An 18,149-nucleotide genomic window follows, 5' to 3' on the forward strand; every position below is an offset into this window, starting at 1 on the left:
CTGCCACTTTCTAGTTGTGCACACTTCCTTTTCCTGTGCCTCAGTTTTCCAGTCTGTACAATGGGGCTGGTCATCGTGCCTATCCTTAGAGGATGGTTAGGAGGGATGAATGAGCTATTTTCTGCAGAGAACTAGACACTGAGTTTGGCCCTCTGAGGCAAGTTCTGATTGTCAGTTGAGTCAGGGTTGCGCCTCCTGTACCAGGCAAGAAGCTTCTCCTCTGGAAGTCTTGGCGCCTGGAGGATGCAAACTGCCACGTAAGGGAATATTGTAAAGTGTCATCCCTGCCAAGAATGGGGTGCACTCCCACAGCGCCTTGGCAAGGGTGGATCTGGCAAGTAGAACAAGCCTGAGCTGGCAAGGACCACTGGGACAGCCTCACAAGACACGACAGGGCATGGAAACCCTGGGGGTTTTACAGGGACCCTGAGGTCAATGGCAAGTCAAGGGCAAAGCCAGGCCCAGACTTGTCAGCACTTGTCCTGAGCTGCTCCACACCCACCCCCCTCCCCGCACTGCAGGATGTTGTTGGTGCTGAGGGAGCAAGGAGGAGGGGCCCAAGAGCAATACCTAAGTCAGCCCCCTGGCCACAGGAGAAACTGAGTCCAAACCAACAGGTATCTCTCCTTTGCCCCTGTAGCAAGGTGTGACTGCAGGCATTGGGGTACACACTGAGGGGGAACAAACTCTAGAGGAGGAAGCACAGGTGGAAAAGGGGTTCCCCCCCACTGACCTGCTAGGGGAACTTCCCTCTGTCTGCAAACTGATGGGGTTGTACAAATCAGGAGGTCGCCTGCTGGAGGTACTTGGGCCTCTCTTGGCTTGTGCATGTAGGTATTTGGCCTGAGTTTGGCCTTCAGAATGTTTTTATTTATATTTAATTTAAATTTGCTGATAAGCTCTAAAATTTGGTAGATGTTTACATAAAAATTAGGATTTGGGTTTTTTTTGAAAAATCAAACAATTTCACAATTCTAGGCTCACGCTCCAACAAGATGGCACTCCTTTGGGTGTGAGATACCTTTGCCTCTCACCAACCACCCTCCTCCTGTCTCTCCAGCCCCTGGCACAGCAGGCACTGGGTAACTATTGTAAACTCTCACTAGGAAGAGAGGCTTGTCCTGCATTCATGTTGGAAGAAAAACACCAGCCGCAGGAGGACCCCATGATTGTTTATACGCCCGCCGGCTTCCTCCTGTGCAGTGCCCGTGTGGAGGGACAGCCCTGGGTGAAATGGGAACAGAGCCCATGCTCCACATAGCCTCAGCAAAATGTCAGGGGCTCCAGGCACTGAGGGACCCTCAGGCTCTCTCCCCCCTGCCCCGGCCTCTCCAGGTGGCTCCTGGAGGTCAACGCATCCCCGTCACTGACAGCTAGCAGCCAGGAGGACTACGAGCTGAAGACGTGCCTGTTGGAGGACACTCTGCATGTGGTGGACATGGAAGCCAGGTGTGGTCCCCACACTTGCCCCATCCGTGGCAGATGGTGCTCCCACTATGGAAGAGAGAAAACTTAGAACCTTGAGCTGCCTCCATTTCATAGATGAAGAAACTAATGTTCACAGAATCAGGCCCTGCAGAGGACTTGGCCTCTCCAGGACGGAGGCTCAGTCTAGCAGGATTCACTGTACACCCCCTGATGGTGGGATGCCTCTGAGCCTCAGTTTCCTCACCTGTACAATGGGAAACATCGTGCCTGCCCTCAGGGTTGTTAGACTAATACATTGCAACTTACTGTAAAGTGCCTGGCTTGCAGGGAGTGCCTGTAAGACTCTACTTACTGCTCCAACAATGTGTACACAATGGAAAGAGTCCAGGGCTGGCTTCAGTAATGGGCAGATCCAGGTGCTCAAACTTGGTTTGTCTGTTTTCTCCTTCCCTTTTATGTGCATGCACTCACACTTTCATTCTTGTTCTCTTTCTCTCTTTCCTCTGAATTAGCTTTTCCCCAGTTGTTCCAGCAGAAGTTGGAGGCCAATTCTCATTGCTGGGAATGGGTCACACGTCATCCCTGAACCAATACTGTGACTGGTTGCTCAGGCCTAGGCATTGTGCCCACCTTCTAGGAGGGTCAGCCCCACCTGAGCCACATTCAGGGGGCAGGGGAGGGACAGGACAGAGCGAAGAGGAGTTCTTAAAGGAAAACCTGAGGGTGAAATGAGGTACAAAGGGTACATTTGAGCCTCTACTGTGTGCCAGGCCCTATGTCCTACATTGGAAATATAGTAAAGAACATGACAGACCCAGACCCTGCCTTCATGGTGTTTATGTTCTGGGGAGGAAAGCAGATTTTAAACCAGAACTCACAAATTAGGTGCAACGTTACCAAGGGCAAGGTCGGGGGGCCATAGGGTGGGGTAAAATCAGGAACAACCCTTTGGAGACCTGTGTGGTCATCAGAAAACAGCCAGAGAATGGTTGGATGAAGAAAGCATTCTGACAGGGAGGGCAGCCATGGAGTTTGGGGTGGGATGGGACCTGGCATTTGGACTTAAGGGTCCCACCAGCTGCGCCTCCTTTAACTTGTTCTTTATCCTGACGGTCCAGGCTCACAGGAAGGGAAAAGCGAGTTGGGGGCTTTGACCTCATGTGGAATGACGGCCCTGTCAGCGGAGAAGAGGGAGCTCCTGACCTGTCAGGGATGGGAACCTGTGTGACCAACACACACCTGGGTATGTTGGCCTGCAGGGAGGGAGTGGGAGCCAGGGGTGCAACACGCTGGGAGAGAAGGCAGCCCGGCACAGCAGTGAGTGAACTTGATGTGCGGTTTACCAGCTGTGTGATGTTGAGCAAGGGACTTAACTTCTCTGTTCCTCGTCTGTAAAACAGAGACGGGAGAGTTGCCTAGGACACTTCCTGGCACATTATGAGAAACTATTATCTTTTAGGAAGGAATTTCAAAAGATTTATGTGGAAAAAATGCATACCATTTTGCTAGGACTTGAATACAAAGTTGATTTTACAAATGTGAAAACTTTCCCTGATTATAAAAATTATGCACACTCATTGTAGAATATTTGAAAACTAAAGAAGGAACTTGAAAAAACCATCCAGACAAAACCATCTCTTAACAATCTGGTGTGTTTTTCTTCCACTTTTGAAAAAATGCATATATTCATACTTTTCTAACACTGCCATTAGGCTGGAGTTCTGAGTCCCACTTTCCCATGTGGCATTTTCCATTCAAGAATGTTTGGAAGCACTTCAGGCCAGGTCCAGACTCAATGCTCTACACATGTAGCTCATTTCATCTCCAGGCGACTTTTCTCACCATTGTTTAGATGAGAAAATGGTCTCCAGAGGCTACAGAGACTGCACTAAGTGGCAAGCCAGGCCTTGAATTCCAAAACCTGAATGCTGACCACTGGACTCTCTTGCCAGGTCAAAAACAAAACTACCACACAGCTTCAAACAGTCTAGCTCGCTATATGCCAACACCTGCACCAAGCCAATTCTTGTAATTGGCCATTTGGCACAATTCCAGTTTTTTTACTTTTATCAGCAATATCATAATGAGTATCACCTCTCATAAAACACAACTGAAATTCTGGCTGTTTCCTTAGGACAGATCCCTAGAAACAGAATTACTAGATCAGAGGGATGGACTTATTACAACCAAAGTGCTTCCAGGATGAATACACCAATGTGCCAGTTCTGAATTTAAAAAATATCTGCACTAACTTGGATGGTTTTTTTGTTTTTGTTTTCTTTTTGAGACAGGTTCTCACTATGGCCCAGGCTAGACTCAGACTCTCATTGTAGCCCAGGCTGGGCTCACACTCCTGATCCTCCTGCCTCAGCCTCCACAGTGCTAGGATTTCAAATGGCTAACATTTGCATTTTTACAAGCTCCCACGTGATGCTAACTACTGCTGTGTAACAAACCTCTCCAAACCCAGCAGCTTAAAACAGCTGTTTTGTATGTTTGTGGTTCTTCAGGTCTCTCCTGGAGCCACTCACAGGGCTGTAGGCAGCCTTATTGAGACTCAAGGGCCTTGTTCTTCCTTATGGGGATTGATACAGGCTGTCAGCTAGGCTTCACTATGTGGCCATTCGATCCCCAAGTCTAGCTCTGGCCTCTGTGTGGCAGTCCCAGAGTTCCAAGAGAAAACATGGCAAAGCTCTTGAAGACCGAGTCTCGGAAGTGCCACAGTGTCATTCTGCTACAACCCATTGCTCCAATCAATTTGCTAGGCCAGCCCAGAGGCACGGGGTGAGGTGTAGCAGTCACCTTGCACCGTGTATGTAGAAAGGGAAGGAACTGTTGCAGTCATCTGTGGATAGGGTCCTCACATGCCAATGCTTCGGGTTCCTGGGCCCCCATAAGAGTAGCAGAGAAACAGTGGTTTTCCACCTTGGCTGCACACCAGACACACCTGGGAGCTTTACAAAATACTGATGCCTACCAGAAATAAAGAAGTGATTGGTCTGGACATCAGTATTTTTGAAGCTCCCAGTGACTTAAATAGGCAACACAGGTAGACCCACTGCTTTAGAAGTCTCTAGAACTAATCTCAAATTTCTAGTCTAGCATTTAGGTGGATGGCAGTAAACAGGAGGAGCTGGGTTGGGGTGGGTAGGGGAGGAGTATTGAGGATCGAGTTAGGGACGTGTTGGTGGAAGTCAGCAGGAAACTCAGAGTCTAGAACTCCAAGGAGTTTGCACTGGACATGAAGACTTGGCATTATGAATGCGCCAAATACAGTTAAAGCTAGTGTTCCACAAAACTCACCTTGAAAAACCCTGAGGAGGCACACAGTGAACCTTCAGCTCAGTGAGGCCTTGATGGCTGGTGAGCACCTTAAAGGCAGGGTCAGGTTTTGGGTGCTAAGACAGACGGCAGTTGCTTCCAGATAACTAGAGGCCACAGAGATCCAGACACTTAAGCAGCATTTTTGAGTGTCATCAGTATGCCTGGCACAAGATTAAATGGCCATGGGGTTGCCTTAAGGACCAGCTCTGAGAGCAAGCAGAAAGGGATTGTAGGGTAAACATGGAGAGGCAGCCTCTCAGCACTCACTGCCAGGACACTCTCTAAGCCAGGGGCCACTTTCAGGGAAATTCCTTTTAACCTATTGTGCCTGACACACAGGCTGTATTGTGCTAGCTTTATGCATTTTCACTGAGCAAAACCAGGAGACAAGGCAGTGCGGAGCAACAGTTAAAGAGTATGGTTCTGGCACTAGACAGCCTGGGTTTGAGTCCCAATTCTGCTACTCATTGTGTGAATCAGGGCAAATGACTTCACCTCTCTGAGCCTCAGTTCCCTGTCTACAAATCGTTTTCTGAAAGGGCTCAACAACCTGAAACAAACCTGAAGCGGTCTGGCTGAGGGAAGTTAAGTCCCAGTCAGCGTTAGACTTCGCTGATGTATCCCATGTTCACTCAACAAGGTGGGCATGTTAGCCTGACTGAGAAGGCCGATGCTTAGAAGTACGGGTCTGCTGAGGGTCATGCGCAGCTACGTTAACTCCTATTGTCTCCTTTCCACCAGCTAGTGGATGCACAGGCCCTTTCACTCTCCTGCCCCCCCAGGACAGGCCACCCCAGCCAACACCCTACTTCCTTTCCAGGCTGCATCAATGATCGAAAAAAACAGCTGAGGCAGCTCTTCCGCTCCCTTCAAGTGCAGAAGAAAGCTCCCAGCTGACCCCAGCTGCTGTGAGAAAGAGGCCCTGGAAGGTGCCGCCCTGGCCTCTCCCTGCTCCGTTCCAGCACAGTGCACCTCACAGTATTTGCCTCCTCCAGCCTGGCAGCAGCTTTGCTGGCTAAGCAGCTGCTGCTTGCTGCTTGGACCACGTACCCAGATCCCCCACACCCTCGGGCATCTTTGCACCAGGAGACAGCCAATCCCTGGGACTAGATGGGTTAACCTTGACAGACTGGCTGGTGACTGGCCCCAAAGAGGACAAATGCAGCAAGTTCTGCCACCCAGGGATCACATCTAATAAACAAGCAAAGGCCTTCCTTGGAGTCACTGGGCACTGGGCCTGGCTCAGGGCATACTGTTGGCTGCAGCCAAGTTGTCCAGCTCTGGCATTTTGATGTCTCTCGGGTCATGCTGAAAGGGCCCCTGGGGCTAGGGAACTTGTTTTTAAGCCATTTGTGCAAAGCAAGCAGTTATGAGGTTTGCATGTTTACTGGGGCACTTTGGGGCAGTGCTGAGTCCTGAACATATCCTCTCCTCTCTGCAACACCCCAACCTTGTGTGTCAGGGAGACCCACAGGGAGACCCACAGACCGACCCCTGCCCCCACCACTGCCATCTGAAGACTACTTGGATGAGGTGAGGACTGAAAATGCAGAGCTGCATAGTGAGGATCTGCAAAAATGCATTCAAGTCAAACAGAGTGCCTGGTCGGCTCAGGCACCTTTCTGAGGCTTCCTGTTTGAGGTTGAGAGCTGAGCTTTTTAAATCAGAAAGCCTTGGGCTCACAGGCAAGATGCCTTAGGGAGCTGGGTGCAAATAAAACTTTCTGCACTTCCCCCACATTCTTGCATCCCATTCAGAAGCCTCCTCTTGGTTTGAGGGAGTGCAACAAGCCTGGGCTGGTGGGCAAACCGCTTCATGGGGATCTACCACTTCCCTCTGCTTGGGGAAGTCCTTTTCGATGCAAATGACAGAGTCTGACTGCCTAGCATAAGCTCAGGTGCTTTGAGGAGGAAAATACTAGCAAATCCAACAAGTCAGCTGGCCTTTAGAAGGCCAGGAGCCAAGCTACTCTGGACCTTCTGACTCCAGAGTGCAGGGACTTTCTTTCAACCCTGGAAGTGAAACAAGTGGGGCAACCCCAGGCATGGGCTCCAGGTTCCGCATTTCCAGGATAAAATAACTGATTGGCTCTTTGGCCTAGCACCGCACTGCCTGCCTGGTTGGGGCAATGTTCCAGGGGTGAAACTGTGAGCCAGGCAGTCATACCAGATAGCATCTACCAAAGTGAATCCCTCAACTCCCTACTTTTTTACATTTGTATTTTAAAATATGCCACATACCCATATGGTTTAAAGTTCAAAATTTACCAAAGAGTGTACAGTGACATCTTCCCTTTCACCCTGTGGCCAACCCTGAAGTTGCTGTCCTAATGAAACACTGTCCTGCCCTTGCTTTTCTCAATGCATTTTGGAGCTTATCCCAATTCAGTGCTCAAGAACCTTCCTCACCCTGCGTCCAGCTGTGCAACACTCCACTCTGGAGCTAATGATCCTAGAACCTATCTTCTGTGGGGAGACATAGAGCTTGTTCCCACTCTACTGCCTACTTCTTAGGGCTACCAGGATGAAAACACAGGAATTTCTGTAAAACTTAACATGTGAAAGTATAGGTTTGGGTCAAATTTGGTTTATGTAAAGTGTTTTACTTGACCAACACTCAAGTTTTTAAATAGTTTCTGAATTAATATTTAAAAGACAGATAATTTAATATAAATTTTTTAGCTTATCTTGATAAGCAGCCTATGCTCCTATATAACAATGGGCCAAAGCTAAGTCCGGTGAGGGGAACAGGAGGCGAGGTGTCTCTCCCATTTTACCACTTATGACCTATCCAGTCCTAGTATTATTTCAGAGGTGGTATTCTAAAAGGAGGACTGAAGGAGGTGACGAGAAGCTGTTCGTTCACTCAGCTAACATTTATTGAGCCCTCAATGAACACAAAGGGCAGTTCTATCCTCACAGCATTCACACCAGGATCTCAGACCAAGAAAGGCAGCAAGGACTCAGGGCAGCTTGACTGGCCAGGCCCTGGTTTCAAGGTGGTAGAGGGCACTCAACATGAGTAACATGTTAGGAGGGAACCCTGCTTGTCCTTCTCTGGGCAGGACTGCGCTAGGTCTCTTGACCAAAGAGCAGCCACAGGGGTCAGTCAATAAGCAATACCCACTTTGGAAAAGCAGCAAGAAACTGGAGGCAGTGGGGAAAATGTGTCTGTCCTGTAGATGGTTGTGGTGAACACAGAGCACTAACGGTTTGTGCTTCATGTAGAAGCCATCTGCAAGCCTCCTGCTTTACTCCAATTCCATCACACATACTGTTTGAAAATGCCTCTCTCCTTTGAGAGGAACAGAAAACCTTGGAATGAAGCTCCTGCCCCACTCCACTCCCTCTTTCCCTGCTTGGGCCCATATGACAGCAGGCCACCGTTGAGAAGTGCCTGCTGTAGTCATTCTCACACCCCTACACTCCCACTAGCAGCTGCCAGGGCCTGTCAATAGTGTCCACTGAGCCCTGGTGGCCAGGCCAGGCAGATAAGGATGGGCTGAGGAATCCCTCCTGCTATTATAGAGCAGCCAAGCACAACAGAAAAAGAGCCATAGTCACATCCAGGACCAATCCTGTCCTTACAGGTCTCAAGGTTGGAGGGTCCTGGGTCTTCTTGAAGTGGGGACATTGGTCACAGGTCCCCCTTCTTGATACATGATTCTCATCCTTTCAAGATAACCTTGAGAGCTTTAAGTTCATCCTGGTTGAGGGGGTTCAGGTTAAAACCCTTCAGCTCCGGTTTGCCTGCGGGGAGAAGATGATCCATGAGCAAGCTGGGCCTCCTGCTGCTCAACCTCCTGCTGGCTCTGGAGTCAAGACCTAGGAAAGTGGCTGACACTGCACTAAGGCTGCCAACCTTGGCCTAAGGTCTGACAGAATAAACCTCAGATTCTACAATGCACAGGATAGTACACATCCACACCACCCTGGGTCAAGAATCTGCAAAGTCATGACTCCTGCTCAGGGACCTCCAAAATGACCCAACCAGAGTGCTTGGGTTTATCCAGAATTTCAGCTCTGATTTTGGCCACCCAATTATGATATTCTGAGTTTCTTCAGTTGGAGTTATCCTGGGTCCCCACACCAAGCCCTGCATATGATGTAAGATCACCCCAGGTGGCCTCCTAAATGCCTGAAAAAGAAGCTTTGACAGGAATGAAAAGACCCACAAACCTGCCCACCCATTCTCTCTGGGTGGCTACAGACAACCACTAACCACTCCCCCAGTGCTGTGCATATTCTGCCCCAGCCCTGCCCACCTCTAAGGGGCTTCCTATTCCTGATGGGTCCCTTCTCCCTGGTTTCCAGTTCCCTCAGGCCAATACCTTGGGCCTCAAAGAGGCGATTGACCTTCACTTTAAGTTGTTTCCGGAGTTTATCTATTTCTTTATCCAGGTGGTCCTGATCTGAAAAAAGCAAAGTGGGCAGAGGACAAGGTTATACTATAGAGAGAGCAACCCAGGCTGTGGGAACTCCAGATCTAGCCCAGCCCCTTTGGGAACAAGGACTCATAGGATTTGAGAGGAACATGGGGGTCTCAGAAGCCAACTGAGAAAGGACTAAAGACTAGAGGGACATGAGCTGTTCAAGACCACTCAGTTGACCCAGGACAAGGCTGAGTACCTGGTCCCAACTCCTAGTTCACTGATTTTTCTTTCTTGCTGTGTGGTCAATGGATAGGCAACATCAGAATAGCACGTCTACCCCACCATTATTACTACAGTAAAACTGAGGAAAATTTAAATGTGAGAACAAAATGAAGGACTCAGCTCACTCCAAAATAGCTGAGGAACTTTACAAACCCAAGGAGTTTTTAGAAAAACAAATGTGGAAACATATGACCTACATAATCAATGCATGAGCTGAATGCTCTACCTTAACCTAGTTAACCACAGTGGATAAAAAAAGTCATCCTAACAGTCACCGAATGACTGCTCTTGAGAAGTGGCATCATGATGGAGGTGGCTATCAAAGCTTGACAGTCAACTGCTGTCACCCCTCAGACTTTTACTCTTTCTGATAGGGAGAAGCCCTGACTGGCCAAGCTTCATGGCAGTGGTTCTATTTCCTATTGTAAAGCCCTTGTGAGCTTGTTTAGCCTGTGTCAATCCCTGAAAACCCTGATGATGGCCCAGAACTCCTCTAGGTACAGTGACTAGACCACATTTGTGGGTCAACAGAGAACAGGACCAGATCCGGAACCCAGGCAGTGACCCCCACCGAAAGCACAGGCTGCACAGCCTCTAGTCCACTGCCCCAGTGCAGTGACTTCATTTTAACCACGTTGTGTGTGTATGCTTTCAGTGCAACAGCTGGAAACTTCTCCAGGCTGGATCTAGTTTCCTCTATTAGAATTTTGGTTTCAAAAGGTATAGAGGCACCCTATCTTCTGAGACTGAGGCAACCTTAGTCCTTTTGGCTTTAAGGATATGAAGGAGAAAATATGTGTGACCTGCCCCTTTCCCAGGTAGGACCCATTTACAGACCTCTTGCCTTTATGATGCTTCTCCAAAGAACATCCAGGATCTCATGGATTTGGAGACAGGTAAAATATGTTGTGTGCCCAGTCTATGGCAGACACTTGTTCTCCCTAAATCTCCATTTTCAACCCAGTCTCTATTGTAGGGGGTGTAAAAACTAAAAAGTCACTCGCCCAGGCTCCCCTACAGCCTTGGCCAAAGAGGAATTGTTGGGAAGATAGCCTTATTTCCAAACAGAAGGCAAAGGCCATTATGTGAAGAAAGTCTTTGCCTTTCCTGGCACATGGACAGAGGCCAGCAAAACTGTGATGACAGCACAAGAAGAAGCACTAGAATATACTAAGATGACACTGCCAGACAGCTGTGCAACTTCTTATGCAAGAAACACAGAACCACATTTCCTTAAGCCTCAATTTGTTGGGTTTCCTATTATTTGTACCCAACTTGTTCCTCACTGTTTTATCTCAGCTTCACAACTGTGCTATGTAGATGTCTACCCCTCTTACAGATGAGGAAGTAACACACAGTGACAGAGCAGGGATGGAAACCTGTATCAGTCAGAACCCTGTAACATAGCCACCTCCCATTAAACAGTCCAAAGCCTGACTCTCAGCTCTGGGTTAAGGCCCAGGCTGGTGGGAAGGCAGCCTTGTCCTGATCCATCCCCAGGCCTTACCTTTCTCAATCATTTCCTTTGTCTGAGTGTGAGGCATCTTGATAAACATACTCCCGAAGCAAACCATCACATCTTCTGAAATAGCAAATGATCATTTCTTCAACAAGAATGTTTTTGAACACTTACTATCTGCCAGGCGCTGTTTCAGATGTTGAGAACATAACAGAACAAGACAATCTCTGCCCTCATGTTATACTGAAGGACAGGGAATAAACAAACATACGATTTGTCAGATCTTGAGAAGAGCTGTAGAGAAAAGTAAAGCTGGGGAAGGGGGATAGGGAATGCTAGAGGAGGTAAGAAACTCATACCAGGTAGTCTGAGACCTTACTGATCATGTGACATCTGGGCAGAGAACTGAAGAAAGTGAGGGTGTGAGCCCTGCAGACATCTGGGGAAGATGGAGCCAGGCAGAGGAAATGGGAACAGGAAAGTTCCAAAGTGTGCTTGGGTATCAAGAACAACCAAGAGACCAAAGTGGGTCAATGCATGAAGGGATGAAGAGAGGGAGCGATATTATTAGAGAGCTCATGGGGGCTGGGTTACATGGAGTCCTGCAGGACAATTCGAGATTTTACTCAGATGAAATAAGTGGAAGGTTTACACATGCCAGTGCACTTTAAACACAAATATCTTCCCTTGGCCCCCAAGGCCCTTGATTACGGCCTGATTGCAGCTCATCTCTCCAAGCCCATCTCACATTCCATCCTAGCTCTTGCTGTTTACTCTGCCACAACCATCAGCCCCTAAAGAGCCCCATTCCTTCCTTCCTCCTGGACATTCTCAACACCCACCCATGTCCAATCCATCTTCAGCTTTCTCACAATTTTCTAATTATGTACTTTATGCTATTTTTCTCATTTATACAGTACAAGGTAGACTGTCATTTTTATATACTGCCAGCACTCTTCAGTATCTGTCACTGTCAGTGAGTCAGGAGGTAATGGCCTATCACTCAAGTGAGCAGCTAGGATCTAAACCCACAGTTTATTTCAGACCTGCAACATTTGGTCCCTCACCTCCACAAGCTGTTTTGGTTTCCTAGGAGGCTGAGTCACATTTGTGGTCTCCTGCTTAGTCTCTATCAGGAACAACAAAGGTCTTCAAAGGAAGACTAAACAGGCCTCCAGAGCTACAGTGAGGAAGTCTCAACTTACCAGAATGGCTGAGATCCTTCTGTAAGGCCCTCAGACCCTCTCGGTTCTGATTCCTTTTGGTGTCTAGATCCACAATCTGAAAAGAGGAACAGATGAGAACTCAGCTACCTTTTTCTCCAACCTGTATCACTCAAAAGACAAGGGGCTGAGGAGACAAGGCCTCATTCCTGTGTTACTTCCAGTGTTCTACCTAACAAGGACTGATGTGTGAATGTATTTCTTCCCTCACTCAGCTTCCAGGTTCTCAAAGACAATACTTGTACAGTAGACTTCCTCCAGAGAAGGTGCTGAGAAAATGTTTGCTGACTAAATGAGTAATTTTGTATTATCTTCTCAAACTTGAGGACTTATCAGAATCACCATGGATGCTGTGAGCAAGTAGTCCTAAGAACCTCAATTTCTGGACAAGCTTTTCTAGCTAGTTTTGTCTTAGTATCATAAGAAATCCAACAATGCTAGGCTGGCAGAGCAGTGGTGGGGATGCCACCATGATAGCTACTCAGGAAGTGGAGGCAGTATGGAATACCACTTGAGAGTGCTGCCTGTGGAACTAGAACAACAGCTTGGATTCCTGCTGCCCGCCAGGAGCTGTGGAACTACCCTCTTATTTACTCTTCTGAAAAATGGAGATATAAACAGGACCTACCTTATAGGTTACTGAGCAAGGAACTAGATGAGTTAACAGTACCTGATATGATAGTACCTGATAAGCTTTTTTTCTCTCTCTTCTCCTTCTTCCTCTCCTCCCCTCCCCTCCTCTCCTCTCTCTCCCTCTCTCCTCTCTTTCTTTCTCCTTTTGGTGTTTTGAGACAAGGTCTTGCTATGCAGCCTAGGCTAGTCTCAAACTCCTCCGCCTCCCGAGTGATGGGCTTAGCATGCCTGGTTACCTGATAAGCTTTAAATGCTATTAGTCTTCTCCTTTGACACACCTTGATACAGTATTTAATGTGATAGATGCGCTGGGTGCCCACTGGCTCATGTCTATACTCATAGCTACTTGGGAGACTGATATAGGGAGGATCACAGTTTGAGGCCAGCCCATGGAAATAGCTCACAAGACCCCCTCCTCCCCCCCACCTCCAAAATAACCAGAGCAAATTGGACTGGAAGTGGAGCTTACGCAGCACAGAGCCTACTTTGCAAGTGTGAAGCCCTGAGTTCCAACCCCAGTCCCACCAAAAACAAAAACAGAAGCTTCCCCCAACCTTCCCCACTACCCAAACCTTCCCAATGGAGACAAGACAGAGTTATCGGGTTCCCTCGCCCCTTTTTACAATCATTACCACCGCCTACTGAATCCATCTCCAAAATAGGTTTCCTGCCCATTCACTTCTCTCCATCAACAACACATGGTCCTAATCCATTTCCGAGTCTGGACTGGCAATGGCCCCTTGTCTCTTTCCTTCCAACCACCCCCACCCTATATTCTCTACTCCACGGAACATCCAGAAGAATCCTTTTCAAATCTAAATCCAATTATATCACCTCTCCCCCCCAACACTCCTCCAAAGACTTGGCCCTTAAGTTAGCACCAGACTCAAACTCCCTGTGCAGGTCTACAAAGCCCTCCATAACCAGGGTCCCACCTTCTCCTCCGTCCTCACCCAGCCCAGTCACGGGCCCCTTAGGTCTCTGTATTGTACCAATCAAGAGGTCCGGAATTGCATTTCGAACCGAGTGTCAGAGCAACCGCCCAGAGGGACCAAGGGCAGCGGAAGGATGACAAGGGAATGCTCCGACACATAGCAGACGCTCACTTGATATATAAACACGGGAGCCGAGTTATCTCACAAGCTCCCACGTCTGTCGTCTCCCAGCCTTTAGGCCGCCACGGCGCCCCGGTCAACTCACTGCGACCCCGCACAACGGCGCGAACAGGCCTCTCACCTGCCGCTTGTCCGCCAGCACATCCTCGGCAAGCTCCTCCACCTCGATTAAGTACCGCAGCACCCGCTCCGCCTCCGGTGACAGCATGGCGATTGCCAACGCAACGGGGTCTGGGACTGCGACGCCGCTGGACTCAAACTCTGCAGGGAAACGCTTTGGCTCCCTCTGCGCACGCGCCACACGGAGAGGGCTTCCGGCGCGCCTGCGCAATGAAAACAACGGCGTCGCGCACGCTCCAGCGCACGCGCGTCAGCAGGACGCCGGAGACAGGGCGTAGCTTTGGGGGCGGGGCAGGAGCGACCCCTACAGGCGTAGAGGGCGCAGCCTGAGGCTCTGTATCTTACCTTTCCCTTCCTTCATATAGTTCTTGAACACGTACTATGTGTGCAATTTTAGGATGCAATAGCAGCGTACAAAGCAACATCTCTTGGAACGTCATCCTAGTAGGAAACATCGACAATGACAAAGTAATTGCAAGTCATGGGAGGTAGCGATAAGGCCTTTGGCAATACAGAAATCATTCTTCCCCTTTTCACTGTTTCTCCTGGAAGGACTGGAAAGAAAGCAGTAACCATCTTAAATTTCGTCTGAATACAGCCTTCATTTAGCTCCTTTATTGAGCCAGTTGTCCAGAGTAGATAACAGAGTCCTACAGAAGGAACTAGGTAACTCCTGGTAATGAGCAATGCAGTACCAGCTTAGAAAAGCAGTGCTGTAAGAGCTAAAAAAGGAAGGTGTGGGCCATAGCATCCGGGAGGACTTCCCAGAGGAGGCAGGCGGAGGGGACGTGGCCACTCAGAAGAACCAAAGTCCCCTAGAAGACTTCTTGCTCAAACTCCTCACTATATAGCTGCAAAGCCCCAGGCTCAGAGGACTTCCTGCCTCCCTGATGCCACTTTTTATTCTCTTCTTTTAACTCCTGGTAACTTAGCCCTTCCACACTCTTTACCTTACCTGAATTTCACGGTATAGATAAGATCATTATTGCTTCATTTCATAGCTGCAGACTGAGGCCAGAAGGGCAGGTTCTTGTCACACAGCAAGTCAGACATAAATCGGGGTCTGGAGGTACTCTAGTCTCCATCCCACAGCTGACTCTGTGCCCTCCCCCAAACCATCTCCCCAGAATCCCCAGCAGCTTCTCCTCTTTGCCTGACCTTGGGCTGCCTTCAACTCCCAGAGGCAGAGTTAGTTCTCTCTGCAGCCGCCTGGCTTGGGGAGGGAGGGAGATTCATTAAGAATTCCTCATGGACGGTGAATTTGTCACCAAACCCAGGATGTTTTGTGTAAACACCTTCTGGTTCAGAAATGCAGACATGGGCCCTGTGAAGGAAATAGGGACTTTTACCAGAGGAGAAATGAGCCTTAGCAGGCATTCCCTGGGGGCTGGACCCCAGCCCTGGGTCTCTTCCACCTTGGGGCCCAAAGAGGGCTGGTCAGGCTGACCCCTGACCCTGCCATGTGGACCTGGATGGGAAGGGATTATGGGCGGTTCCCACATTAGCAGTTTCTTGGCTGTGACAGACCTATAGAGGCCACCCCTGACCACTGGAAATTGGGGAGAGGACTTACAGTTAGATCCAAGATTCAAGATGGTTAGACTTGGAAGGGCTCTTGGAGATCACTCATGTTTTAGCACCACTTATTTCACCAAAATAAATTGACTTCCGAGGCTGTGTGATAGGGCATCCACCATGAGCAAAACTGGACATGGCACCTGTCCTTGAGGGTTCCCAGGCTAGTGGGTCAGGCAATCAACATATAAAGGCATGAATATGTCTTAAACAGGTATTTATAAGTGCAAAGAGGAAACAGCAAGGCAAGGTGGAGGGGGAATGATGCAGAGACTGTTTGAGATAAGGTGGTCAGGGAGGGCTTCTTTGAGGAGGTGGCGTTGGAGCAGAGGTGTGGAGGAGTTGAGAGGGTGAGCCATGTGGGGAACAGCATTGTAGGCAGAGGGAAGAGCAAGTGCGAAGGCTTGAGTTGAACTTTGTTTGGCAAGTTGGAGGAACAGTGAGGCCAGTGCAGGTGGAACAGAATGAGTGAAGGGGAGAGGGTAGGAGATGAGGTCAGAAAGTGGAAGAAAGGGCTGTCAGAGCCCCATCCAAATGGACAAGGCTGGCACTGGAGATACCCCCCACAGTCCCTGCTGCACAGGCCTGTGGCTTCTGCTTGTTTCTGCTCACTGAGGCAGGGTAAATGGAGAATGCCAGCAAGTTCTGGCCTGCAGGAGTGAACCCTTCCCAAGAAGAGAGAGGAATTAATGGCTGAGTCTCCCAGCACCTTTGCCCCTCTGTGGGAGACCCAAGAGGAGGCTGCTGCAATCATCCAGACAAAAGGAAGATCACTGGACTCTGTGCTAGCAGGGGGTGGGGACTCATAGTGGTATCCTCAGTGCCTTTGCACACACTCCTCAGTCGGCCTGGATTAATTTTCTCCCATGTACAACTCTTATATGTTCCCGACATCTCAAGAGCCCCTTCTAGGCCCCGTGACATCCTGATCTCTGCACTCAACCACGTCGTCATTTTTCTTTACATGTTCCCCTTTCCAGGTCTGAACTCCTCAGGACAGAGACCTGGCATGCTGTTCACTGGTATATCTCCAGAACCAAGATAGTACCTTGCATCCTGTAACTCTCAGTCAGTGTCTATGGAATGAATGAGTGGCCTTTCTAAACCCTGATGTGTGCAAAGATGCATAGAACTAACCCAGAGCTCCAATTGCAAGAGGCAGGCAGGTAAGTCGAGGCTGGACAGCACATGGATGGGATAATCCAGAGGTGACTTCATCTCTGGGTGGGTAGTTCTTCAATCTTTCTAACCAAAAATCCTCCACCTGGTCGCATGGGGTATGTCCCCAGCTTTAGTCACCCCAATCCAACGATGTGGCTCTTGGATGTTTGGGGCCTGCAGACAATGGGAACAAAGACAGTGGTCCCGCCTGTTCCCTCTTGGGTATATTTTTTCCACCTGCATCTCCCTGGAAGGATGGCCCTCAGGCTACTAGAGGCTCCTCCTCTGCTCAGAGGCACGGAGGCCCATCTTTCTGAGGGTGGGGGGTGGAGGGTGTTGGATAGCGCCAAGGTGCTGCTTACACAGGCGTTCCCCTGCAGGATCAGGCTGAAGCAGCCATCCATGCTATTTTGGCTGAAACTACAACCTGCTGGGCCACCTCTCTTTCCCTACCCTGCCTCCCCAACTCCTTTCTAATCAACCCTCTCCAAAGCTCCCATCTCCTTCCTCACATGTACGGCCCACAGAACCCTACATGACCTGTCCTACCTCTCTCTGAGTCCCCTGTCATCTCCTTGCTCTTCCTCAAACAAGCCAGGCATGTCCTGTCTCAGGGCCTTTGCACTGGCTGCCCCTCTGCCTGAACTTTCCTGACATCTACATGGCTCATGGCTCTCTCTCTCTCTCTCTCTCTCTCTCTCTCTTACCTTCTGCATCTCACCTTCTCTGTGCAATCTTTAAAAATGCAATCCTGGCCTCTCCCTGTAATCTTACTCAGCCTTCTCTGCTCTACTTGTCCTTATTTTCACAGCTTCTGTCACTTTCCAGCATGCTGCAAACTTGATTACTTATTAATGGTCTATTGTTAATCTCCCTCTGCTACAAAGGATGCTCCATGAGGACAGGAATCTTTTTTTTTTTTCAGAAATCTTTCTCATTTGTTCACTAATGTATCCTAACTGCCTAAAACAGTGCCTAGCCCATAGTAGATGCTCAACAGACTTTTATTTTTTCAGTACTGGGACTTGAACTCAGGTCCTAATACCTTGAGCCACTCCACCAGCCCTTTTATGTGATGGGGTTTTTTTTGAAATAGGGTCTCACAAACTATTTGCCTGGGCTGGCTTTGAACCTGTGAGCCTTCTGATCTCTGCTTCCTGAGTAGCTAAGATTACAGGCAGGAGCCACCGGCATCCATCCAGCTCAAGAGACATTTTTGAATGAATGAGTGAGGCGATGAGCCAGAACTGGAACGAAGGTGGATCCTCTCCGAGGCCAGGCTCCTCATCGCATGCTGGGATGCTGGAGTTGGGAACAGGGAACAACACCTCATGCCAGGTGTTGTCTATGAAAATAGGGGTCTTGAGGCTGTTCTCAGCTTAGTGGAAAGCTGTGGGAAGGTTTTGAGCAAGCCTAAGGCATGATGGGGTTTGCCTGTGAGAGCCCCTCTGGCTCTG

The 18,149-nt window shown here is 49.1% G+C and overlaps 2 protein-coding genes across 9 annotated transcripts in view; one reads left to right on the forward strand and one right to left on the reverse strand.

Annotated features, from left to right (window-relative positions):
- Positions 1-6,502, forward strand: part of Ttll9 (tubulin tyrosine ligase like 9) — a 46,334-nt gene extending 39,832 nt beyond the window's left edge. For 7 of the 8 annotated variants that reach the window (XM_074074529.1, XM_074074528.1, XM_074074527.1 and 4 more), the window contains 2 exons: positions 1,336-1,449; positions 2,547-3,054. In XM_074074529.1, the coding sequence (XP_073930630.1) occupies positions 1,336-1,449; positions 2,547-2,823 (391 nt within the window). In that variant the 3' untranslated portion in view covers positions 2,824-3,054. Of the gene's footprint in view, positions 1-1,335; positions 1,450-2,546; positions 3,055-5,572 lie in introns of those variants that run through there. The other variant, XM_074074524.1, reaches the window with a different exon arrangement.
- A 1,106-nt stretch (positions 6,503-7,608) lies between these two features.
- On the reverse strand, positions 7,609-15,054 carry Pdrg1 (p53 and DNA damage regulated 1). The gene is made up of 7 exons (XM_020171960.2): positions 14,912-15,054; positions 14,302-14,397; positions 13,958-14,159; positions 12,071-12,146; positions 10,914-10,988; positions 9,083-9,163; positions 7,609-8,501 (listed from the first exon to the last, which is right to left on the reverse strand). The coding sequence occupies exons 2-7, from the start codon at positions 14,394-14,396 to the stop codon at positions 8,419-8,421; spliced, it is 612 nt and encodes a 203-aa protein (XP_020027549.2). The 5' UTR covers position 14,397; positions 14,912-15,054; the 3' UTR covers positions 7,609-8,418.
- Positions 15,055-18,149: the final 3,095 nt, after the last annotated feature.

Source organism: Castor canadensis, chromosome 5, assembly GCF_047511655.1.
Source record: "Castor canadensis chromosome 5, mCasCan1.hap1v2, whole genome shotgun sequence".
NCBI classification, from domain to species: domain Eukaryota; kingdom Metazoa; phylum Chordata; class Mammalia; order Rodentia; family Castoridae; genus Castor; species Castor canadensis.